General features: G+C 44.8%; 1 protein-coding gene across 1 annotated transcript in view; it reads left to right on the top strand.

Annotated features, from left to right (window-relative positions):
* Positions 1–25,616, top strand: part of LOC144160529 (venom metalloproteinase antarease TserMP_A-like) — a gene marked incomplete at its 3' end in the record, with an annotated part of 80,248 nt that overhangs the window by 14,472 nt on the left and 40,160 nt on the right. Inside the window, 7 exon segments of the mRNA XM_077691798.1 lie at positions 1,641–1,804; positions 1,887–1,976; positions 3,255–3,381; positions 8,047–8,121; positions 8,199–8,332; positions 10,948–11,019; positions 18,829–18,971. Coding sequence (XP_077547924.1) covers positions 1,641–1,804; positions 1,887–1,976; positions 3,255–3,381; positions 8,047–8,121; positions 8,199–8,332; positions 10,948–11,019; positions 18,829–18,971 — 805 coding nt within the window.

The following is a 25,616-nucleotide window of genomic DNA, read 5'->3' as shown; positions in this document are numbered from 1 at the left end:
ATAAACTGCCCAGGCTCTGCAGCCAAACGTGCCCTTTCAGGAAGAAAAAAAGCAGATGCCTCGTCAATCACCAAAAGCAGTACGTGCGCTGCACGGAAGCGGTTGTCTACAAGTTGCCGCTTACATGCAAAAAAGCATACGTTGGGCAGACTGGACGGTGCATCAACACTCGCCTACGTGAACATTGCAACAAGGTACGAAAAGGCAACGATAGCAATTAGGGTATTCATTGCCAAAAGTGCGACAAGTGCGAGCCTATGTACGACGCGTGCTCCGTCATTTTTCGAGACGCTGATCAGCGCACGCGAGAGATCGTTGAGGCCGAGGAACTGTAGCGGATAGGTCACAGCGGCAGTTCGACGTCCATATCTTTGAGTTTGAAAGAGCTGGCCTGCATAGATAAACATTTATCACACGTGCGTGCCTGACGAGTGCGTGGGGGGATGTGCAGTGATGTCATAAACTTCATAGTTATTTGAGCGTGTTGTGATACTTTTCTATTTATTTGTTAAGTGGTGGTCATTAAATTCAGTTGTCAGTAGCGCTCGTCATTGTATCCCTCGTGCTGTGTTCTTTTTGCGGCGCTCAACAAAGTTTTAATGGATCACCAACCTTGCAAACCGGAAAATGCAAGTGCGAAATTTTAGGCGGCACCCAAGCCTCATATTCTAATAAAGTATATCAAATGAGCAAGCCATTGGCAATGGGTGTTCCCAGGTGGTCTCCCTCCGAGGTACTAAACGAGCGCAATGCTGCTTCGCTCCGGTGATCCGACATTACCAGCGTATTTAGCATGCTTTCCAAGACGGTTGACGAGATAACCAGCTAAGAAAATGGAGGGTTGTTGAATAGGAAAAAATGTCCAAAAATTCCAAACTGCGTGCAGTCTGTGTTCAGCAGTCTTTGTTCAGCAGACACTAGGACAATAATGAGCGAAGGTTATAAAATTACGAAAGTTATGTTCCCAACCCACAAATTTGAATTAAGCACAGTTCTGAGCATACAACACGCAATAAATACCGATACACAAAAGGTTAGATCGGTATTAACTGCTAAACTCAAGATCGAAACGCTAGGACGTCTACAGATATTTCTTTGTGTCAATACTCCCGATACGAAAGAGTTGTTTGTGATTAGGCAGGTAGCTGTGAATGAGCAGCAAACGAGTTCCGGTCATGCCGCTGTGCACTAGTTTCCAAGCACAAATATCATAAATAATCATGGCACAGCCTCTCGTAAAGCCACTAAAAACGCAGGCGATACTTTTCTCTTCATCGACATCCGAACTACACTGCCCAGTCAGGGTAATTAATGAAGGTTCTTCCGATAACTCAGCACAGTACATTTTCAGCGCTACTCGTTAAACACTCATTCTGCAATGTAACTTCAAAAGAAGAGGCACCCCATTTTATTGTTTGTATCGAACTGCACTCTCGTGCGCTCATGAGAACCCATATTTACTTCACGTTATAAATTGGCCATGGTATGGCTAATATCAAGCTCAAAAATAGAAAAAACCTTAAGCGAATATGCTTGTTCGGCTCTTTACAAAAAGCGCGATCTGATTAAATAAGTCTCTCATAAACATTGTTTCGTAGAGCCTTGGTACTGTCAAATGTATTTTCATATACTTTTCTTAGGTGTTTCTGTTGTGTATCCTGAAATATTCCGGGAACGCGACAGTGATGGAAGATTGGTGTTAAAAATAACCAATGACATACTGCTTACACTTCACAAAAGCTCGGTGCTGTCTAGCGAGTTCTTGCTTCGTACATATTCCGGAAAAAGTCCTATGCACAATTACGTGAGTGTTACGTATGTTGCATCTCAGTAGTACAGCATTCAAAGGGTATGCAGGAGATACTTTATTACCATGTGTGTTACAGATGGATGGCACCCAGTTAGAAGAGGACTTGTATCATGATCCCCAAAACCTGGCTTCTCTGTCAGTTACGTCAGAAAACGGCCTGCGTGTTGTAAGTAAACACATGCGTTTGTAAAATATTGAAATTTACCTCTACCTGCATATTAGGAGACATACACGTGCGCAGCCTGTATTATAATGCAGTGAGATCTAGGGAAAGTTTCATACAGTTTTAGGGCCGGCCCTTTTGGCACCCGTTATTGGTCTGAGCGGCATTGTCGTCGCCGTTGTTACCGAGCGAAGAATGGCAAGACGGAAGAGCAAAAGCAAGCAAAGGAGGGGACTGTTGCCAAATTGTGAGCGAAGGGCGTTTCGCCATGGCGCCTTAGCGACACGCTTCTACGAAAGTGAGCGGGTGGGGGAGGGTACAATCTGCTGAGTCCGCACGAGACGCTGGTCAGCGCAAAGCTTGGCGAAAATGTTAGGGGGAGCGTGCGGGTGACGATGATGTGTGTTCGCCTCCTAAGACGCAGTTCGTGGTCCCTTCCTGATACGCCACCTCCACAGAGGCTCACCATCGCTGCCGTCGAGAAAACCCGCGAGTGAGTGCTGCCTCAGCGCACTGCAGCATTCAGGATTGATTGCTGAACTGCGAGTGAAGCAACCAGTCGAGCGCTTCGTCCGCCGCAGTAGCTAAACAAGCTGCCCGAGCGGAGGCTTATAACCGCCGATGCCCGAACGCAGAGTGAGTGCTGAACAATGAGCGAGGCATCCGGTGCTTGTGCTTCGTCAGCTGCTGCAAATAAAACGGTTCCGTAACCATACATATAGGTTTGTCTGAAATCCATTAAGCCAACATATTTTGCACAGTCAGAACAGTTACACAGGTGAGCCCAAATTTCGCATTAAGGAGTATTGCATTCGAAAGTCCACTTCTTAACTTTGAACATTTGAGGACAACAAGGGTAAGGCGTCCAATTTTTTCGAAGTATTTTGTGTATTCCTTGCGACGTCACACGACACATAAAAACTTCCAGGCAATGCCCCAGAGTGCGCATCCTGCGTGTTCGCGCAATAATATTTGTAATGCGGTTTTGGTTCTCTGGACAAACAGACAACCTGTCAAAATGACGTAGGTTCAAAACGCCTTCGCCAACAGTTCAAAGAAGCATGGCGGACAAGCCCTAAACATGAAATGCGAAAAGGGTTCAACCGTGTTAGTTTAAAAACAGGCACGTGGCTTTCTTCGCGTGTAGTACTCCAACAAATCACAATGGCGTTTCGAACGAAATAATTTCAAACAGCGTGTTCTTGCACACTAGAAGAGAGTACCATCAGGTTTTTCAGTTGTTACCACTATGATGAGCTTATTACTACTTTCTCTTTACAGGAAGGTTTGGTTGGACCAAAATTACGCATCTCTCCAACTCCAAATGAAGAGCGGCTTGCTAGCGGGCACGTGGCACATTATCTGTCAGAAATTCCTGAAGAGGATATGGACAACTACATGGAACAAGGTAAAATCTTGTTCGTTATATTTTTAATTGTGGTTTCTGTCGTGGGTTCTCATGATTGCGTTTTCCTATTTAAGTCCACGTATTGCCAACATGGAAATAAGTTACAGCTCTTTGTTTATTGTACCTATCTCATAAGCTGAAGGTGTTGACCCTAAACGCGGTCAACTTAATCCTGCTTGCTCATTTACAGCTCATACAGACTTTCTTTGTACACAAGAGCTACCTCGCTATGTCTTGGACACTGTCATGCATATTGTTTATACTGATTCCTTGTAATTCAATACGCCATCCCATCGGCATCGTCGGTCGAGCTGCGCTGGATTTGTCAATTTCAGTGGGAATTATACTGCGAACGTGACAACGGATGATCGTAGCAACGGTCGATGGTAAACCCTACACTGAAACGCAGCGGGTGCTTCAAACTTCCATATGTCAAAATGTCGTTTGCTCTATTTGCTGGGCTCTGTCCAGTCATCTAATATAAACGGCATGCTTTTTTTTATATTGGCGGTTATTTAAAGTGCAAAATACAAAAATAAAATTGCAGTTGTGGATATTTGCCAGCAATGACTCTCAAACGAGGGTTCAAATGGAAAGGAGAAGACAAACATACTCTGAGCACAAGACGAATCTACACCTTCTTTTCCTTTTACAATTTTGTTATGGCAGGTGCTGCTCACCAAAGAAGGTCAACTGAAGCTGGGGTCATATCAGGTTCAGCAGTCCACAGCCTCCGGATTACGCATGCGATCCATAACCAGTTAGTCTACAAAGCACAAGAATTCCTCGGTGCTTTTTTTAGAAATTGCTGTATATAACTGCGCTAGTCACCCTCCGAGGTTGTAGGCAGACCCGACTGAACCCCTGGGGGAAAGAAATCTTGCCACTGCGCCAGGAGTGACAGCAGTTGGAGAAAACGTTGTTTAGATTTGTTTCTGATTTTTTATTAGACGAAAGCAATCCAATGTGTAAAAATACAGTCGCAGTGAGATGAAACGAGCTCCGTAGAGATGCCAAGAACCGTCCGGCAGAGAACCCTCCAAATGGTAGCTTAGAAACGCGTTCTATAAAAAACTGGTAACCTGAATATCAAGCTCTACACTAACCTTAAATCCTCAAGACCTGGCTAGGTCGACATAACCTTTTGTTTTGCATCGTTCCGAATTTGTCCCCAAAATACACCCTCAGTATCCACGTCTTCCACCTCCTTTTTATTTCGGAATTCTGTTTTTCCATCTGGATTTTTTTTGGCGACTTTGTGCGGTTCTTTCTGATCTACTTCCTCTTTTACTATTTTGTTATAGGTATTCCGCATGCTGACTTCAAGAGGGCAAGTTCTTCAGGCAACCTAGTTATGTTCCACACTACTATAGAGACCCACCGTACCTAAGTTTGTTGAAGACAAAAATCGCTTTTCTTGCCCAGAGGTCGCTGTAGGTTAATTTATTGGTCATGAGTAAGATGTCGCTCTCACTCATGACCACCCTATTTTTGTTCAACAATTACGCCAGCAACGTTACACCAGATGGAAGTTCTGAGCCCATAAGCTTAGCTAGCGATGTTCCACAAGTAAGTAGGAATGAAAAAGAGAAGGCCTGCGAAGTCGTATAAAGATAAAAAGCTCCAGGTAACAACGCATAACCCTGTATGTTTTAAAGAAGAGTCGCGACAATGTACTACAAAAACTTGCTGACCTATTTTCTTAATGCATAAGCACTGAAGGTGCCCTTATCCTAAAAAGTGCTAACATATTTTTTTTAATTCACAAAAAGGCAGATAGCAAAGATCTTAAGAATTACAGGCTCATCATCCTACCCTCAGTTGTATACAAGCTGTTTACCGAAGTAATAGTTAACCGTAGAAGCAGCGTAATTGATTTTTCATGAAAGCAACGAACAAGCTGGGTTTGTAAGAAATAATCTTGAATATATCACGTTCACGTAAAAATATAAGTAGCATAAAACTCCTTGGAAGATAAGCCCCTATACATGTCATTTAAAAACCAAAAAAAAGCGCTTGATACAGTAAGCACCGCCGCAGTGCTTGAACCATTACAAGTTCTATAGATAGAGCTCATAAGGGTGAGGATACACTTCCCGAAAAAAAAAACGAGCAATTCCGCATCAGAAAGGAACTTCGACAGGGGGGTAGCCATTTCACCAAAACGGTGCACAGCTGTTCTGTAAATGATATTGAGGAAGCTTGACTGAGACAACCCAGGATTTCGGATAAACGAAGAATACATGAGCGGTGTCAGCTTCCAGACGACATTGTATTTCTCAGTGAATCGGCAGAGCAACTGAAGAATGCTTGAGGCACTGCAATAAGAACACTTAGCTGGCGGGTTACAAACAAATATGAATAAAAGTCAAATGTAACCATAAATAAACCTGCTAAAATTCCACAATGAAGGTTTGGTGATGCAACGTTTGGACAATAAGAAATGTGTAATTACCTTGTACGAGTTCTAAAGGCTGATCCGAACAACGACAAAGAAATCCGGCGCACAATGGATAAGGAACGAGTTTCACTGGGCAAGCAGTCCCGAATAACTAAAAATAACCTACCTCCCTTCGTCACTGAAAAGAATGGCATGGGGCCCATATGTGTTACCGGCGATGCAATCTGAAGCGGAAAGTTTGTGTCGCACTGAAGAATTAGAAAGCAAACTTAGATCTGCCCAACATGCCATGGAGCAAAGGATAACAAAGGTAACTCTCAGGGACGAAAAACGACGCTCCCGCCTCATGCAGAAAACTCGAATTAAAGATATAGTTCGAATTAAGAAACATAGAAACAGAAAGGGACTGGGGCTGGATATCTATTCACAAGTAACAATGGGTTGACCACCTGGATAACATATTACTTACGGACAGTCGGGCGTTAGGCAAGAGAAAGTTCGTTAACGAGCTGATGGGAAGAAATAAAAAAATTAGAGGCCAGGAGTGGGTTCAGGACCCGCAGTACAGGAGCTGGTAGAAGTCAATAAGTGATGCTTTTGTGACTAGGTGGACTTACATAAAATGAAGAAGATGATGATGATGATGGGGATTATGATGATGATGGTGGTAACGATGAGTTTGTGAGGAATAAACCTGTTTTCATGACGGCAGCCAGCAACTCTTTGGCCCTGGAAATGTTTTCAACCAACTGTATATCTCAGAGTTCTTCATCTGCGTCGGAGCCTAGCGGGGCTGGCAACCTGTTCTCGTGATTGTACCATATTTTGATTCTAGAATTCCTGATTGCGCGATATTCTGGAATCGCCGTAGGCAAGACGCTCGGATACATGACAAGTCCACCTTGACCTTCTTTAGCGTGCATATTCCTGAATGTTGGTCACAGTAGTAGTGAGTGCCAGCCGCAGCGATTGATACGCATTTCTTTGGAGAAGACACCAGACCACCAATATAGTTTTATTTAGGTATAAATGAGAACGATGGTATGCGGCCTGTTTGAATGTGGAATTAGTGATCTCTCGGTAGTAGACAAGGAAGTCTTCTCAAGGTCTCAGTGGAGGCTACTCAGCGGAGGCTTCAGGCAGGTCATTTAACCGTATTGTGAGCTACCTCTTTGCGGGAAGGAAGACTGCGTAGGTGTTCATAAAATTTAGGCCGTTCTCAGCTCTCGGAATTTACCAAGAGGGAACCGTGCCTTTATCGTTGTGGCTCGTTTAATAAAACTTCAAACAGCCGTTTTAGAGTCACTGACTACTATTGTAGCTGAAGCGTGTGCCAATGTAAGTGCGATTTGCCCATTCTCTGGCTCCATTGAATTTTGTGTCCTGAGGACGTAAATATGAAAGTAGAAACGGTTGTGCAAAAAAGTGAATTTTTCGCTTGCACATCTCCTTCCGTTTTTTTTGATAGATGTGTACATAGATATGCATCAGTATATTTGGCTCCAAACGCCGAGCAGCTCTAGGAATACGCATGGTTTGTGAGGAGAATACCCCAAAGTGTGATCATAAGTCCCTCTAAAGCCTGTGTAGCTGTTCTAGGCAAGGAATACTTTATTCTGGGTAAGCAAAGGGATAAGCAAGTGTAGCGCACTATAAAAAAATTCTCTCCATCTTCCAGCGAGGGGAACCCTTGGGTGATGCAAGGCATCTCACGAGGTTCAATTCGCTGGAGCTGGTTACGGTTGCGTCAGCCAACCGCGGTAGCAGGCATGTTAGTGTCCATTTTAACACATCGGAGCAGCAGGTGGAGCAGCAGTCGGAGCAGTAGCAGCGAGAGCGACGGACGGAGCGACTGAGGAGTGCGCCGCAGATACCGCGGTTATATAGCCACTCCGCGAGAGAGAGTGATGAGAGAGAGACGCGCATGCGCGCTAACGCACATCTGGCATGGCGAGGAGAACGCGCTAACGCAGCTGGCAGGCGAGGGGAAAGAAGGAGGGTTGCGGACGCATGCACGTCGTATGGAAGGAAAGACCGAGTGTAAGACATGCCTTGCATCTAAAAGCTTATTTCGTCGAGGTAAGTCCAGCCAAAAGAGCATCACTAATACGAGTTAGCAGCCTCTTTTTGCCACGCTTCGTGGGCATAACTACATGCGTGTGTGCATGTCCCAAAATAACTGACGTTGAAATTGAAAAAAAAATACTGTAGCGATGTCTTGCATAAACCTAGATTTTAATGTGAGCTTTTGCCATTATTGGCAGTCCATTTACATTCTTTTGCAGACATTTTAAATTATAGCAGTGCAGACAGAATGGACTTCATGCAACCTAATGATGGTACGTAGCGAGCAAAACAAAAGCTCCATCCAACGGGAAGTAGCCAATGCATTACTAAATGCCCCTGTATTTTTCAGGATACGGCAAACTGTCTGGAAGATCTGACAACACAATCTACCCGGAGCTTTTAGTCTTCGTGGACTCATCATTTGGTCAGAGATTTTCAAGTTCCACTAAAATCATAAAATACATAGCCATCACGGTGAATGCTGTGAGTAAACTTGAGAACGGGTACTTAATTCAAGATCTGATAAAACCATATGACGCGAGATTATATAGCGTAATTTTCATTTCTAGGCGCCTACTTCATCTTGATAAAAAACTATTAATATAATTTCTGCATTTGCCTCTGGAGTGTGAACGGGTTTTAGACAACACCTATTTTGACCGCAGTTGCTGCCAAACCCAGATAGTCCGCATATGCATCCCTTCAAGGCAGTAATAAACCTTGGTGGTAGGCCTCTAATTCCTGTTTTCATTATAAGTGTTGTGAAACTTTGGTGGGTTACTTCGTATTTCTGTGTAATGCCGGGGTATTATTCGTCATTTGCCGCATACGGAGAACAGTTTCTAGGGACAGATCACCAGGCTTAACGTCACCGGTTTCCCGGAGAACATATTGCGCAGGACTGCCCAGACGTTAATAAAAGTGGTTTGTGCGACTGCGGAATCAACGAAAGAAGGTCTTGCGGCAGCCACAGTAAAAACCGCTTGGATCCCGTACATGCACCTTTTATCACATGGCTTGAAAAATGTTGCCAAACTTTACGGGGCTAGAGTATTTTTTTCGGCTCCGAATGAGCTTGGCAAGCTTTCTAAACGGGTAGAATGGAAGTTGTCACGACAGAAGTCTGACAGCTGTTGCGATATTAGGCGCGCTTTGCCATTTGTTCCCTGCAACACGGAAATAATGTACTCAGTGCTATTATCATATGATAACCTTTATATTGCTAGTCAGGCAGGTGTATCAACGTCGACTGACGGAACACGTGGAATCACTCCAGAACAACCCTCATGTACACATTATTCGGCATTGCGCGACGCACACATAAAACAACCGAGTGTGATATTGTGCACTGTTTGACAACACCAGCGTGTTGTGGCAGAACAATCACCAGTTGACACGAGAGATAATTGAAGCTTTCTATATAAGAAAGAACCATAAAAAGTGGGTCAGCCACGCCACGGTGGCATTACATGGAAATGATTTTTCTCTTATCGAATGAATAACCTTGGGTGTTTTGTGCGTTGTTTGTTGAGTGTGAACATTATAATCTTGTGTTTAACAAACCGTAATTGTGTAAACATTGTAATCTCGCGGTAATCAAACCGCACTGTAGAGGGCTAGACCTGGGCATGGGTTCATTCTGAATATACATTTGTGTTCATGCGCAACAAACACAGTGGCGAGTTAGCGCCGTCGTGTGTGTGTTCTCTCTTTTTCTCTTGTTTCAAGCGCTACTTAACGACGTAACAGCACTCACCTGCCAAACTGTCGATTTTACTTATTTACAAGCGCTCTGAGTTAGTTTTAGTTTTCCTTGTGCGGCGGGGCTCAGAGGGTCCACGTCCGCTATACTTACCTCAAGTACAGAACGCTAACGTCAGAGTTTATGACGCTTCGTCCCAAATATTCGCCATTTAAACAAGAAGCGACCTACCGTTCGAAAAAGATATCACTTATGGGACTTAAGATTGCTTAACCAGTTCTGTTCGGTAACTACAACTGTCTCTTCGTTGCTTTGGGAGCTTACAAATGCGGTATTTTAGATGCGACGGCATCTCATTCACTCGCCTTGTCCCTCCATACGGCGTTGTTGTTGACCGTCCACACCCCTCCCCCATTCTCCTCGCCGCGCAAGCTGCGCTCTCCGCCGCTCACCCCCTCTCCTCTCCGATAGCGAACACTCTCTCGCTTGGGGCATTAGATTGGATCCGATTGGCTTGGCTTGGCTTGGCTTGGCTTGGCTTGGCTTGGATTGGACTTGGATTGGACTGGATTGGATTAAAGTGGATTGTGTTGGATTGTGTTGCGTCATAGCCAAGCCACATTGCGTCATAGCCGTGGCAGGGGGTTCACGGCACGTTTCACGCGATGGGAGAATCAACCTAACAGAAACAACAACGGAAGCCCCTATGCGTCGCATCTACACAGGGGTTCCCGCGAGGGGAGGTGGGAGTAATTGTTTCCTCACAACCCTGTATTACTACGCCACGACTCGCCGCGGTTACTCAGTAGCTAAGGCGTTGTGATGCTGAGCACGAGGACGTGGGTTCGATTCCCGGCCGCGGCGGCCGCTTTTTTTATGGAGGCGAAAAGCAAGAATGCCCGTGTGTACGAGATTTCTTCGCACGTTAAAGATCCCCAGGATGTCAAACTAAATCCCGAGCCCTCCACTACGGTGCGCCTCATCGCTTGCAAAACAGTGGCGAGTCAGCGCCGTCGTGTGTGTCTTTTACGTAACGAAATAACGTAACTACGTAACGACATTTACGTTTATTATTGCACTGTGCTTTTACTCCTCGGAACCACAGCCTGAGACAGTACGTGTCATAAAAGTACTCAGGTATTTATAGGAGAGGTACTAGGGCTCAATTTGAATGGAGGAGGTAGATGGATGTTTCCACGCGCACCATGTATACGTTAAGGCGGTGTGCGTAGATGTGTTTCTTGCAGCATATTTAGTGTGCCTTAGAGAATAAATCGCGGTAATGTTGTATAATCACTCGCACTAAAGGCCAGTGGAAACACAAATGAACCTATACTCCGCCATTACTTCCGCTACATTAAGTTTGAGCAGCATTTATCGTTTTTTTTTTTTTCAGATAAATCTAAGGTACCTCAGTGTTCCAAATCCCCGTGTAAGGCACAGATTAGTAGGAGTAGAAATATTGCAGGTAAGAAAATAAACGCCACTCACATTTCTTTGCATTGAAATACGTGTGTGCCCGCAAGGTGTCTGCATTTCTGTTTGATTTGCAATAATCTGGGATTGGCAGTGATATTCAAATGGAATGTTAAAAATCACTAAAACTTTGTTTAGAACCTTACTCGCCCAACATTCTTACATGCATTTTGGCTTTATTGACTACGGCAGTAGTGGGTACTCGAGGTAGTCCATGACGCTATGCTGTAAATTAATGAGGGCACAGTTACGGGGGAGGGGGGGAATTTTCGCTATAGCTTGACATGCATCACGCGCGGTCGCAAATTGGAGCGTAATTGTTCTAGAATTGCACTTTGTACAAGATATCTGCTTTGTAACATAATACTGTCTCCATTACAATTCACAGAAACCCACATACCCACGTAATGACATCGCCTAAACTTCTAACCAAAACCTTGAATAGCTTTACATGGAATAACGACAACTAATTTGTTGTCAGTTTGTTGTCAGGCCTCGAAAACATCTGTTCGGTACCAAAGTGGAATTTTACGAATACAGAAGCTTATGTAACGGTGATACCAGCGAATATTTCTGGTTTGCTACGCCATCATGAAATATAAATGTGTAATGTAAGTTGCATATGCAGTTAGTGGCTGAGTGCTTGTATTTTTAGTAACTCATACATGTTGGATTTGAGAATCAGGAAGCTTTTTATAAGTGCTGCAGTTTCGTTGCAAAATTCTGGGTGGGAATGCAATTCTCTGCTGGAATTCAGAGATACGATTTTAGGAGGGGGCATATTGTGCATTATTGTGTGGAATATTGATACACTGTATCAATGCCCTTAGACTGGTGATGCGTGTTTCAACAAAAAAGTCATGTTTAATTTCTCCTTGGCGCTTTTGATAGAGCTCTGTCAGTATGCTTTATAAGGCCTGTTTCAGCACGTAGTTGGGTGCAGCTTAGAGCTAAGATACAGGAGTTCATTTTATGAGCTGGGCTACTGGTTCATCGAATGCTGTTTGCTCAGACATCGACAAGGCTTGGTTGGTGCCAATTACCTGCCTGGCAAGAAAGGTTCTTTCACGTTCCTGATTGTTTTGTTTTACCTCTTCGATATCAGCAGGCCAAACGAGAGCGGAACCTTGATAGTAGTCATATAACAAGGTACTGGGACGCTTTTTTTCTGGTTCGAATTTAGTTTGACATATCGGTAGCAACCGGCAGATTTTGCATGGACAGTCCAAATGATGCGTCGAGTGAAGCATTCGGATGCTGAGTTAAATGCTGTGAGTAATCCGGCTTGCGCAATTTCGACTGCAGGCAATGCGAGCCAGCTGGTCAAATACAATCCAAGAGTCAACTACCGTTCTCACCGTCAAAATACGTTCTGCTACAGCGTTTGCGGAGGCTGACAGGGAGATATTTCCCCAAAAACCCTATGGTTTGAGAGTCTAAGTATCCACCTTGACTATTGTCGTGAAATATTTGATGCCGGTGATAGCGTTGGAAATCAAAGATGACAATTTCTTCGTTTTACCGATGATGATGATGATGATGATGATGATTGCTATTGGTTTCCCCTTTGAAGCGGGGCGATGACATGTCATCTTACCAAAAAGGACTAATATAACCATGTTTTACACTCTTGCTTTAATACTAGCGCTGCTTAGGGCAGGCACTAAAGCTTATTAGGCCCGAAATACTTTTTTCCCTGTTACAGGTGGTAAGTGTCCTAGGCAATATTCCCCTCTCTGCTTTTCGTCCACCAGCATTCTAATCTTCTTTTCGTCCCCTCGAGAGCCTTGAAGTTAACTTCCTCTCTGATACCCTTAAATCCTAGGGTTTCTGAAAGCCCAATATTCCCTTCATGTAGATTTGGATGGATACCCTCACATTCTAACACTATGTGCCGCATAGTTTCTGTTTCTTTTCCGCAGACCACGCATACCCCATCATTTTGTGAATACTTCGCTACAAAACTCTTAGTTTGCAGGCAACCTGCTCTAGCCTCAAAATGCAAAGCACTGCCCTGGGAATTATCGTAGAAATTTTCCTATCTTATGTTCAACTTCTCTGCCCTGTACATCTCTAATGACGTTTTAGCTTCCATTTTTTCCGTCCATTTATTCGTTTCGACCTGCCTTGCCTCTTTTTTGGTTACCGTGGCTGATTTGGATTCTCCACTGCTCTTCCCGTATTTCATCGTTAGCCTTCTGGTATTTCTTAACCACTGCGTGTCCACGGTTTTCAAGTATAGGTACCTATAAAGCTTAGCTGCCCACCTTCGTTGATCCATTGCCCTTAACCTCATCTCAAAGCATATTTTACTCTGAGCTTCTATAACTTCAAACGACGCCCAGCCCATATCTCCCTGAACTGCTTCGTTAGTTGTTTTTCCATGCACGCCTAAAGCCAAACGTCCTACCGTTCTCTGGTTTACATCAAGGCCTGTTAGAACGTCTTATTTTAAGCAGAGTACAGCATTCGCAAACCTGAGACCTGCAACCATTACTCCTTTCCACATTCCTCTTACTACTTCATATTTGTTATACCACCACAGAGCTCTATGCTTCATTATAGCTGAGTTTCGTTTTCTCTTAACCTTAAGTTGCTCCTCGTGAGTTCTTAAGTAGTTATTCCCTTTGTTTATCCACACTACCAAAAATTTTTATTTACTCTCTAGGTAATTCGCCTTGCTGTATAGACACTACATCAGTGGTAGCATCATTGAAAACCATTATTCCTGATTTTTCTGCACTGAAATCTAACCAGAGTTCGGTGGCTATCTGGCCGCTAATATTTATTAGCCGCTGCATATCGGTTTGGTTATCAGCTAAAAGAACAATGTCATCTGCGTATAACATTCCCGAAATATGCTGTTGTACCATTTCGCCTTGCAGCATATGGGTTAGGCTAAACCTTACTTGACTTTATTCCAGTTTCTTTTCTAACCCTGCCATGTACAGCATGAATAGTATTGGGTTCAAAGGGAATCCCTGTTTCAGTCCCCGATGGATGTTGACCTGGTGGGCGCATTTCTGTCCTTCCCATGTAAGGTGCACTCTATTGTCTTTATAGATTGCTACAAGGAACTGTACTAACTTGTCATCTAATCCCTGGAGTTTCAGTGTTCTCCACAGCCGTTCTCTGTTTACGTTGTCATATGCCCCTTTAATGTCCGAGAACGTAATCCATAGTGGTCTATTCTGTGCTTTCGCAATTTCAATGCATTGCGTTATCACGATCAAATTGTCATCCAGTCGCCTGTCTTGTCTAAATCCATTGTGCAGTTCCCCAAGTTTTTCATTTTCTTCCACCCATGCTTGAATTTCTGATTTTATCGCCTGCATTACTTATCTATACACCACTGACGTTACTGTGAGTGGTCTCTATGAATCAATACTGGCTTTGTCTCCTCTGCCTTTATATATTAAATTCATCCTACTTTCTAACCAGTCCTCTGGCATTTGTTTGGTTTCTATCACCTCATCTATTGCCCTCATAAACGATTCCTTACTTTTGGGTCCAAGCAGGTTTATCAGTTGCATTGGTATTCCGTCCGGGCCTACTGCTGTCTGGGGGGAAACCTTTTGCTCTGCTTTTTTCTAATCAAGATTGCTCAAACTTAATTCCCTTTCCGCAGTCTTCTTTGGTGCTGATGTTATCGGTGCTGGTTTCCCTACCACTATTGTCCTAAACTTCTCACTAATCACTCGATGAATATGCGCCAACGCGTGCTCTCCTTCTAAATATTCCCCCTTCTCATCAATCAGGAATTTTTTATGGTTATCGTTTTTTAAGCTTCGTGATTTTTCATGGTTCCAAAACTTCTTGGATGCGCTTTTGTCCTTCTTCCGTATTTCTGCAATCCATTGTTCGCTTTTCTGCTTGATCTTTGCTTGCACCGTTTTCTCTTTGTAGTTTTTTCCCACGGTAGATATCCCATTTCTCCTTCACTACCTCCGGTTCCATACCAGTTCTTTTTGCTTCTCTATGTTCTCTGGACGCCTTTCTTCGCTGGTCAATAGCCTCTTTTATTTGCTTATTCCACCAGCTTCTCGGCTTTCTCTTCCATTTCCATCGGTTTCGTTGCTTGGCATCATTCATCTTACCCTTTATGAACGCAATCATTTCGTCGTAATCCCAATTTTCGCATGGGTATTTATTGATTTCATCTTCCAATCTACCAGCGGTGATCTTTAACTGTTCATTATTCAAATTATTTCCTCCTGTTGTACCTATTTCAACATTTGTCCGGGTTGCGCCTCCAAAGTGCAAGATAAACCGCTTGTGGTCGCTTCCTAAGCTGTCTGTTCCATTTTCATCTATCCTCATTTCCCGCAGCCTCCGGTATACTGTCTCGGACACTAAACTGTAGAGTATGGTGGACTGTCTGTAACCGCTTTCCCACGTATTTGTCTGTCACACTTGCTTTCCGTGTTTACTATTACAAGCCGGTTTTCCTGACATACATCTATCACTAGAGAACCGTTGTGGTCTGTGTATCCATCCAAACCTTCTATATGGGCATTCATATCTCCAACTATGATTATTTCGCCCGAATCTTTGAACTCGTTTACATCTCTTCTCAAACAGTTTACCATTTCCTCATTTTCCTCCCTAGCACTACATCCGGTCCACAGATACACAACTCCTAACCATGTATTTTCCCCCTCTATGGTGCCTCTAACCCATAGATGCTCTTTACAGCTTTTATGCACTCTCTGCCAGTCGGTCACTTGTTTAATGAGCATGCCAACACCTCCCCCTTTCTTCATTCCTGTGGTCCTGTTGTAACCTTCCCAGACATAATTGACTTTGATAGGTGGGGCTTCTAGGTCCCGGAGGTCAGTCTCGGCTAAAGCGTACACGTCTATTCCTTCCCGTTGAAGTTGCTTTTGAATTTCCACCCACTTATCTGGCTCTCTGCCTCCCTGCATATTTATGTAGCTGATTAAATATTTATTCCATTTGTTTTTCCCTTTCCGCTTACGGGGTCTGTTTTTGTCTTTAACAAAATTGTTTGCTCCATTGTTTTTACTTAAATGTCTTCCGTCAACGCTCCCAGATACGTCTGTAGGTTCTCCGTTTAGCTCTAGGCCAGGCTGCCTACCAGCGTTGAGTTTGCATGTCTCCCTTGCTTCCCCTTTGTCTCCTAGTTTGCCTTCCTTAGCTGCGCGGGGCCCCCTAAAAAAGCTACCGCTCTCCCACCTAAGCGCCACCCCACCTTGTTTCCTAGCCTGGGGCTGAAGTGAATCCGGTCCCACTGAAAAGCTTGCCTATGTCCGATGCTGCCCACTACCCTCTTGACGTCTATCACTTCAAGCCCAAGTTCTCTGCCGCACCTCACGATCTCGCTGTTAGCAGCGAGTACCGCCCGTTCGGTGTGAACGCCCTGCTTCACCACCTCTGGCACGGTGCAGACTGCAGTGAGATCCTTTTGGGGCCGTCGCCCGCAGGTCCTTTACCCCCTTCGCTATCTCCTGGCCAAGTTTTCCCTCCTCTCTCTTTAGAACATCGTTAAGCCCCGCGGCAATCACGACAAGGTTTCTAGCTTTACTAGACAAGGCCAGCTGCCCCTTCGCTGCAGTCATCCCCGTCTGCATCGCTTGACCTGGGAAACACCCCACCTTCACACGCTTATCCCCCTTTACCCTTGCCGCGGTGGCCGCTTTTCTGATGGAGGCGAAAAGCAAAAACGCCCGTGTGTACGAGATTTCGGCGCACGTTAAAGATCCCCAGGTGGTCAGAATTAATCCGGAGCCCTCCACTACGGCGCGCCTCATCGCCTGCGCTGCGTCGGCGCGTTAAACCCTACAATCAATCAATCAATCAATCAATCAATCAACCTTTACCCTTTACACTATGGCAGCGCTGCTCCTCTTCATGTTAGAGTCACCCGCAATGATTACCACGCTATCATCTGCCACGTGCCGCTCTTTACTGGTATCCGGGTTATCGACTCGTTTTGCTGTCCTAACTTGCAGCACGTGGGAGTAGCTGTTGCCTTTCGTTGTTTCCACCCCCGGTGTCACCTCGGTGCATGCCTCCGCTTCGCTGCATGGGCCGAGGTGTTCGTCATTTGTTGGCGAAATGACGCTCCTTTCTAGCTTCCTCTCAGCTGCTTCTAACTTTCCCTCAACGGCCCTCCGTTCATCGCGTTCGTTACTTAGCGCTGCCTCCAGTTCTGCAACACGCTTAGCTCACCCCAAGTTATCCGCTTCTACGCGCTCTAGCCGCGACACCACTACGCATAACCGACACGTACCTGCCCCTTCGTCTGCCTCGCCGCCATACCGCTGAAACTCCTCTGCACATACTTGCCCTGGACAGCTACCACACTGTACCAGCTTTCTACGCGTCATCTCGGCTGAAAACCCGACACAACTAGAAAGAACCGTGCTGGTAAATACTCAGCTTCGGCTGTCCTCCGCTGTCTCTGCCATTTCGCTGTCCTTCGCTGTAGAAGCACGCTGTTGTCGGAGCACCAAAAAAGCGCGTCCGAACAGGTCGACTGCGCACTGCGCAGTCGACCTGTTCGGACCAATGAACGGACCTCCCGCAATATATGCGCTCTCACATTAAATCCGCGTTAAATTGCCGCCATTCGGCCCGTTTGCATCGATTGCTGGTGCCATTTGTTTTACTTTAGGTTGGCGCGGAGACCTTTTAAAGTTTCCCTGTCATAGAATGCCGTTTTTCGTCACAAAAATGCTGCGCGCTTGAGAATCTGAAACGCCTGACTGTAGCCAGTTATCGCGATGTATAAAAATTTTACAGCAACGTCGTAACTGCGAGATGCAATTTCTGTAAAATACAGCAGGGTACAATAGTTAAAAGAAGGTTCAATTGCACTTCACTAGGAATGACATCTATGCCAATGCTGGTGAGTAGCATAACATTATCCAGACCGAAGCGGACATACCCCATCCCTTCTGCGACCGTCGTAGCATCCGCAATGGAGTTACTTGGCCATGAGGTAGTTTTAAGAGAATGCGTGTTTATGACTCCGCCCTGAGCCTCGTCTTCCTTCATTTAAACAACTTGGGCAGCTGTCCCACCACGTCTTGGACAGGACAGGACCGGTGTTTATCAACGGATGTGCCGTAAACTTCTTATGGCAGGGAAGTACATTTGTAGGAGGGCATTATTACGGCTAAAGCTCATGCAGGTCCATGTCGATCCGCCAGCTGCACTTTGAGGCGCACTGACATAGCAACTGTGGATGCACACATTAAGATGCTGCGCTGACTAGCCCTAGCATATTCAAAATTGTCTTGGTGCTTCACAGAACCGATTTGATTGCAGGAGCCCAAACCAAATAGGACTGAAAATTGTACAAGACCGCTTGATTTGTTCATTGACACACGTAGAAATGCTCTACGCAATTATTGAATAATGCAGGGGTCAGATTAAGACACACCTGAACCGCCCCCCCCCTTTCCCTGCTTCATGTTCTTGATGTTCTGGAGAACACCTAGCAAGCAGGATCACATGTCAGACAATATTGCCTGGTTTGCCCAGCCTATTCGTCTGTAATATTTTTGTGTTCAACGCTGCTTCCCAAGAATAACAGGAATAAATTTTTATTGTACCGGAAAAGGCAGTTTAGTAACGGCAAGCCTGTTTTGTTCGGGAGCATCACGATCAGCTCATGACCCGGTGCACAACACGAAAAGTGTACCATGGCCTGAGAGTTTGATGATCGGTATACCTGCAAGGTGAAATACTAGTTACCCTGGGGCCCGCCGCTTGTTGCTCAAAATCAGCCAATATATTTCCTAAACTGCCCACGTTTTATTCCTTGCATATTTAGCATTACCAAGAAACGGCCATTCTCATTCCACTTGAAGGGGATCCGAAAGCTCTAGATACACAAGCAACGCTTTCGGCGCTCCATCGCTACGTCCAAGAGAAATCCGAATACCACTTATTTGACTTGGTCTACCTTTTAACAGCGTGAGTACAAAAACTTTATTTTTTGACGCGGCTATTACACACAAACTGCATAAACGTACGTTATCCTTTGCACGTGTACAAGCGTACAAACCAAGGCCTAAGTTAAAAAAGAATGTTTGCACATATGTCGGATGCTTTTATTGGGCATAAAACAGTAGCGCTATTTACGAAAATTGCTTTATAACTTCTAGGAATAGTGAACTGAATACCACATTACGCTTCATAGAATTCCCGCACTTTAGCGTTATTTTGTTGCACTTTGTGGAACATCATCATAAAAGTTTTTACGGTACTTTACTGCCAACGCGGCAAAGGCGTGACCACATTCAATGCGGTCTTACTGTGTACTTTACGTTTAGACATCCTACTTTAGTATTATTAGGTAGAGTAGCTTGCCTAAATTCTTAACACATTTTTGCTACGTCCTTTGCTACCTAGTATAGCGTTTGTTAGGAGAAGCCGCGGCTGTAATTTTAGATTTTCTAATAATTCGGCGTTTTGATGAAGTCTTAGCATAAATTTGAGTAGATTATAGACATGGTGACCACGACGGTTCTTTAGTACTGTGCAGGATAACAAAGAGCACTGTCCAGAAGTCGCGATAGGAATTTCAGTTGTATGCAGGGGGCGCCGTCATAACAGCACACGACGAAAGGGCACGCGACAAAAGAGCACCGACATAACAGCACGGCGTCAAAAGCGCACGCGACGGAAGAGCACACCGACAAAACAGCACAGCGTCAAAACAGCACAGCGACAGAAGGGCACGATTTTATGGAATTCGTAACTGGGCAATTGTTTAGATTTTAAAGCGTCTACAAACCTTATAGAGGGCGCAAGATGCTCTGTAGGAGGTTCTCTTCACGTTCCGCTACTCTTTCTCGAAAAACATGTTCCGGCGTTAATTTTTACACTATGTAGGATGTTTGAAATGAAAGCGGCAAAGGCCAGGGCCGTCATTCGGTAAAACTATTCAGACACCGAGAGAAAACAAACTTGTATATAACCAAAAATTCAAAAAGAAAAGAGGAAAAGTTGGGCTATATGAAACTAAAAATGGCTTTTCTTTCCTTTTTAAGATCAAAGTTTATAGAACCGATCCCTTACACTAATCGTTTTTGAAGTAGCCATTCAATTTTGGGGGGTAATACCAGATTGTAATAATAATAAAAATAATAATAATAACAAGCTATTGCCTTGAGACCCCCTACAAAACTTTTTGGAAGTCTCTGCGTATTACAGTTCTTACATTTTCCCCCCTTGCAGTTCCGATTGAATGTAGAGGTGCTACAATATGTGGAAGCTCTCTTCCACCTTTGTGACTCGGCGTTTCCTACACATTTTTTCTTGTTTAAAAATGGTGCAGCTTGCAGTTCAAGAGAAGAAGCAGAGCTGGCGGCCCCCTCTCTTCGTCAGAGACCAGTCTGCTGCATCTCAAATTTATTTCCGAACTTGCCGCTGAAAGGTCTCCAAGACTGGCAGGCCCGGATCGTTTCGTCCGCAGGCTTCCACATCTTTTCCAAAGTGGGACGCCCGTGCTAAAACTGGCGGCCAGGTCTGAAGTAAACGCCCGCGCTACGAACCCAAAGGAAATGCGGTTCGCCCGGAATGCGATGCTCAATCAGTATCCATAATGGGAGCATCCCAAGTTCGATACCGACCGCGGGCAGGGGCCCCTTAGGAGCTGGGGATGTTGGCGTCACCTGTCGTCGTCTTTGTCGTCGTAATCGTCGTCGTAATCATCGTGTCACGTAGTCATGGTGCTAAAACACAGGAAAAGTCGTTTACGCCTCGCGCTAGAACGTAACGCGTAATAAAAAACCGGGACACTCGTTTACCCCTCGCGCTGGAGCACTTCGTAACGATTACTACAAAAAAACACCGAGACACTCGTTTACACCTCGCGCAAGAGAGCTTCGTGCTTCAAAGACAAGAGACTTCTACAGCTAAGCTGCATACCCCTACCACCACTGGTTTCATCTCCGTTGGCAAAAACGCCAAGGCGCGAAGAATACACTTATACACTGCATGCATCGCCCCACCTCAGGTTTCACGTTAGTGGAGATGGCCCAGGATTTTTTTTGCCAATTATTGTTATTGTGTTGTTCACTGCAGCCGGTACAACCGTGCTACCCTCGGGCCTTTGGGGTGGCAAAGTGTTAGGTTTCCGGTTTCATGGCGTTTCTGGTTTCTGGTTTCATGCCCTCCCGAACCACGGTTATTTCTCAGGCTTCGAGGCTTTTTGGTGACACTGACGGACAAAGCCTGGCCTCACTAGTTCTGCTGTTAAAAGGACTGTGAAAATTCACCATCCCGGGCATGCGGAGAGCACAAGGCAGATGTTTCCAGCGTGTTATTTTAAACTGCCAAATATACTCCCGGCTAAAACGTGAACTGTACTACAAAAAACAGCCGTACCTAAACATATCATGGTGGGTACATAAAGTATTAGGTATACGGCCTGACGCTGGGCGTCAAAATAAGGTTTTCCGTGCCTTCAATGCATTCTATAACTCAACAGGTATCCCTTCAAACTAATAACGGGTAGTTTAAGCCTTTCGCCGAGAATTCCAGATTACGAACCCAGAAGGACCAACTAATCCTCGGGAACCTTGTGTACGTTGTCGTGTACTTGTGATTTCTTTAATTGGGTCTATGGCCTTTCGTTCAGCTAAATGGAGTAGCCGGGGTTTACTGGCTTCCAAACTTTCCTCTGAATAAACCAGTAAATCGAGGTACCTACCTATTTTCTAAAAGACCCAGATGGGTTCCTAGGAGTAAAAGCTTTAACATAGCTTGACTGGGACCAAGGATTCAATACATAGCATGGCTTACACTGCATAAACCTAAAGTGTCGAAATATTCACAATATAAAAAATACGATGTTCCCTCGAATGCGTACCTTGTAAAAAACTGCAAAATTCAAATTCGCTAGATACGAGGATAAGAAGAGACAGCAACCAACACACAAAGTTTGAACATAATAGCGAACAGTGTTTGCGAAAGAAAAAAAATCCCGTACTATCTCCACTCACGTGAAACCTGGAAAGGGGCAAAGCATCCAGTGTATAACAGTATTCTTGGCGCCTTGGCGTTTTTGCCCATGGAGATGAATCCGTTGGGAGGTAAAGCCTAAAGGTATACAGCTTTGCTGAAAAAGTCTCGTTTCTTTGAAGCAGGAAGCGTTCTAGTGCGAGGCGTTGGAAAACGAGTGTCCGGGTGGGTTCTTTTAGTAAGCGTTTTTTCCCATGGTGATGCCGCTTTCTAGCGCGAGTCGTTGTAAAACGAGTGTTCCGGTGTTTTATCACCGTGACTGCAAAGACGGCAATGACAGGAGACGCAGAAAGCCCGAGCTCCTAAGAGGCTTCGCCCCTAAAGTAGTGACCGATGATTGGCTTAACATACAAGACATCGATTCCGAATAAAACAGAATCAGATCATTGGCTCCAACCTAAGATAAGTGACATTCAGTGTAGCAGGTTGCAAACTAAACACTATATACGCAGACACTGCGGGAAGCAATGTAGTTATTCAATTCAACGCAAATTATTCTTGCACAGCTGATATTCAAGGCACAGCGTGGGCATAAAACTATAGCGGTGGCTTTAAACAAGTGAGCCTACAATCAGTTAACGCGCTGAAATAAACCGCCACCAAAAAATCCCTTTCTTTGCGAACCGCGTTTCGTAGAAGGAGGATTCTGTCAAGACGTTTCGTTGAATTAAATTGTACACATAGAGAAGCGTCTTTTGCGCGGATAGACAAAAGATAAGCGAGGTTGTTGTATTATATTCGCGCTTACTGCATTTAAAGTTGGTGTTTCGACAGCAATCTTGTGTTATTATTTTGTTGTATACAGTAGGTATCCATGCCGCTCATTTATGTCTTTCAAAACAAATTTATAACGATGAAGGGCTCAGCTCTTTTTGTTTTGCGGGATAGTTGCATGAATTTTTTTTAACATGGCAAAAATGTATGTCTTGTTTCAGTTGCTGCCTTTCAAATGCTATATGCAAACACGGCTCGAGGACACAAAACAATGATAAAAGTAATTTAATGAGGAAGACGGCTGAAACCCCTAGCTTTCTCTGGTTTATATGACGAAAGTGGGCGCCTATGATTCGTTTCTTTGAATTAGATTTATTCAGATGTTAGAGCGGCTTAGAGTATAATTCGATTTAGAAAGCAAGCCATTCTGAACTATTTATTAGAGATGTTCTTGCTCGCAATTTTGCGTTATTTTAGGCCAGCGGATGGTTATGCGGCCTTTCCGAAAATGTACATTTATTTGTGGAATATGAGACGACATATTCGAAGCTCTCAGTCAATTTTGTTCTGTATTTCTTTTTTTCTAAGGACTTAATTCATAGAACAAATCAGTGACAGTATGATCGTGTTTTTTTTCACTGGTTTCTTGAAACGACTTATTGCCATATTTTTTTTAGCAAAGCTTTGAGCAACCGGCGACAACAGCTGAGTAATATAGCGCCACGGCCTGCGTATTTGAAATGAGTGCGTGTTGAAAAATCGTTTAAGAGAAAGTTCAACCAATAAAAAAGGACGGACGAGCGATCCTCCTTAAATAATCGCAGAAGACATTGTTTCAAAAACACGCGCAATTATAATTTCGCTATATCAATCATGTTTTCAGTATTATTTTTCGGGATTTTCTTTTTCTGTCTTTGTTGATTTTAGAATAGCTATAAGATGCACACTCTTTATTTAGTTAAGTAATTTTTATAACGTTGTTTTTTCTATTCTTGGGCGTTCAAAACTTCATTGGACCAACGCCTCCAGATGAAATGGGTCAGCTTGTTTTGCCTTAGTCTGTGGGTATGCTTTCGTAGTACCTACGAAATGTCGCAGATGAAAGGGGGGAAGAGAGTGTAGGTGGCGGCCGAAGAGCCCGAGACGCTATTGTACACGACACTTTAGACTCGCCAACTTCACGTGCGCGCCTCGGCTTGCAGGGGGAAGGTCGATAAACCCAAATTCCAAGGAAGGAGCTCCGGGCGCCCCGCGGGCCAGTGACGGTCGTCACTGTATTGGTGTGGGTCGTGATCTTTTGGAGGGAAAAACCTGATGCGGTGGGAAAATGGGAGTGTAGATGAAGACGTTAACCAGAGGGGCCTGCCGCCTTGAGCCGATAGCTGGCGGATTGCCAGAGAGTAGTCATCGCCTTGCAATATACGCAAAGGTGTAATAAACGAGTGATGGCACAAGCAATCATGATTTAATGAGCCGGAGAGTTCAATCTCGTCTGCATCGTCGGTGCAGCCGCAACGAGTCCCAGTGTCCCCCTCGGGGGTCACGGAAACCGCACAAAAAAAGAACGTGAATGATATGACGCGAGCAAATCAACATAGCCGCTGCTTGAGCTGGCGAACATGGGTATGTCGTGCCCACTAATTAAAGGGACACTGAAGTGAATTTGTCAAGCTCCCGTTTTTGCTTGCACTGTGTAGACTGGCTCAAATTAACACACTATTCATCGTTTATCCGGTTGACAAATCGGTAATTATTTTGCAAAGCGCGAAAGAAGAAAAACTACTATGCGCGGTTTGCGGCGGCCGCACCAACTAAAGGCTGTGACGTCAGGAGGGGGGGGGGCACCGTGATTGGACGATGCCCAAGGTTAGCAATCAAAAGTTTCGGTTTCGGTTCTGTAAAACAACATGCTTGACATCTGATGGCGTTGTTGGATGGGCATTCTCGATTTCTCAATTATCGCCGTACCGCGCTTCTGCCATGTTGTCGGCTGTCAAATGTTTAAGATAAACCTCCCAGGGCGGCTTGGAATCGTAGAAATCACTAGACGAGGCCTACGCAGTGGATGAACGCCCTCCGCGTCACCGCAGACTCTGAAATGCCATGCGCTTTTCCCGCATATTCGAAGCTTGCCTCACTCATGTCTGTTCGTAAAAAGCTAGTTCGCACCAGGCCAAGGATGTGCTGATTCAGGACTGGGCCCACTGCCCGCAAGCAGTCGGTGCTTGTGGCAACAGCACGCCAACGAGAACTCGCTAGCGCGTCATTGTCAGTAGGCGCGCGTTCTCCGATCTCACTCGTGGAGCAGTGAACGTTACGATCCAAAAATGGTGAACTCAGTTCAGAAAACATCGGCCGCATACGAAAAAATCAACTTACAAAAAAAAAAACACTTGTACCCTCGGGGATTCGAACTTGCGACTTTCAAAACAAATTCCAGCGCCTCAGACCGCTAGGCCACGAGCCTTTTTTTTTTTTTTTTTTTTTAATACATGGAAATTTTAGAGAGAAGTCAGCCAAGACAATTGACACACAATATAAACACTAACAGACAGAAAAGGGTAAGCCCGTCAGTCTAACAAAGGTCGGCACCAATTCAAAACTCAGGCAAGCAAACGCACGCATCCAAAAGATGCAGCCACTCTGGTGGATCACTCTGCGCGACGTAAACGCTCCGTACCAACGCCGCCTGTTCCCGAAAAATGACCTTGGTCGGCCTAGGGGGTTCAGCATGCCGATCAGTCATGCGGCACTTCCACAAGCTAAACAAACCTAGGAGCACAAAAACGTCATACGGCACCCGATTAACGTCCTCAAATGGCAAGAAGCGAATGGTGTATGGGGTGATGTCAATGTCCTTTTTTAGTGTCCGTTGCA

The sequence above is a fragment of the Haemaphysalis longicornis genome, unplaced genomic scaffold (assembly GCF_048455015.1).
Source record: "Haemaphysalis longicornis isolate Haplotype H1 unplaced genomic scaffold, Haemaphysalis longicornis Haplotype H1 scaffold_103, whole genome shotgun sequence".
Taxonomy (NCBI): Eukaryota; Metazoa; Arthropoda; class Arachnida; order Ixodida; family Ixodidae; genus Haemaphysalis; species Haemaphysalis longicornis.
Note: the sequence above shows the minus strand (reverse complement) of the source record. Positions and strands in the feature narration are given on the sequence as shown.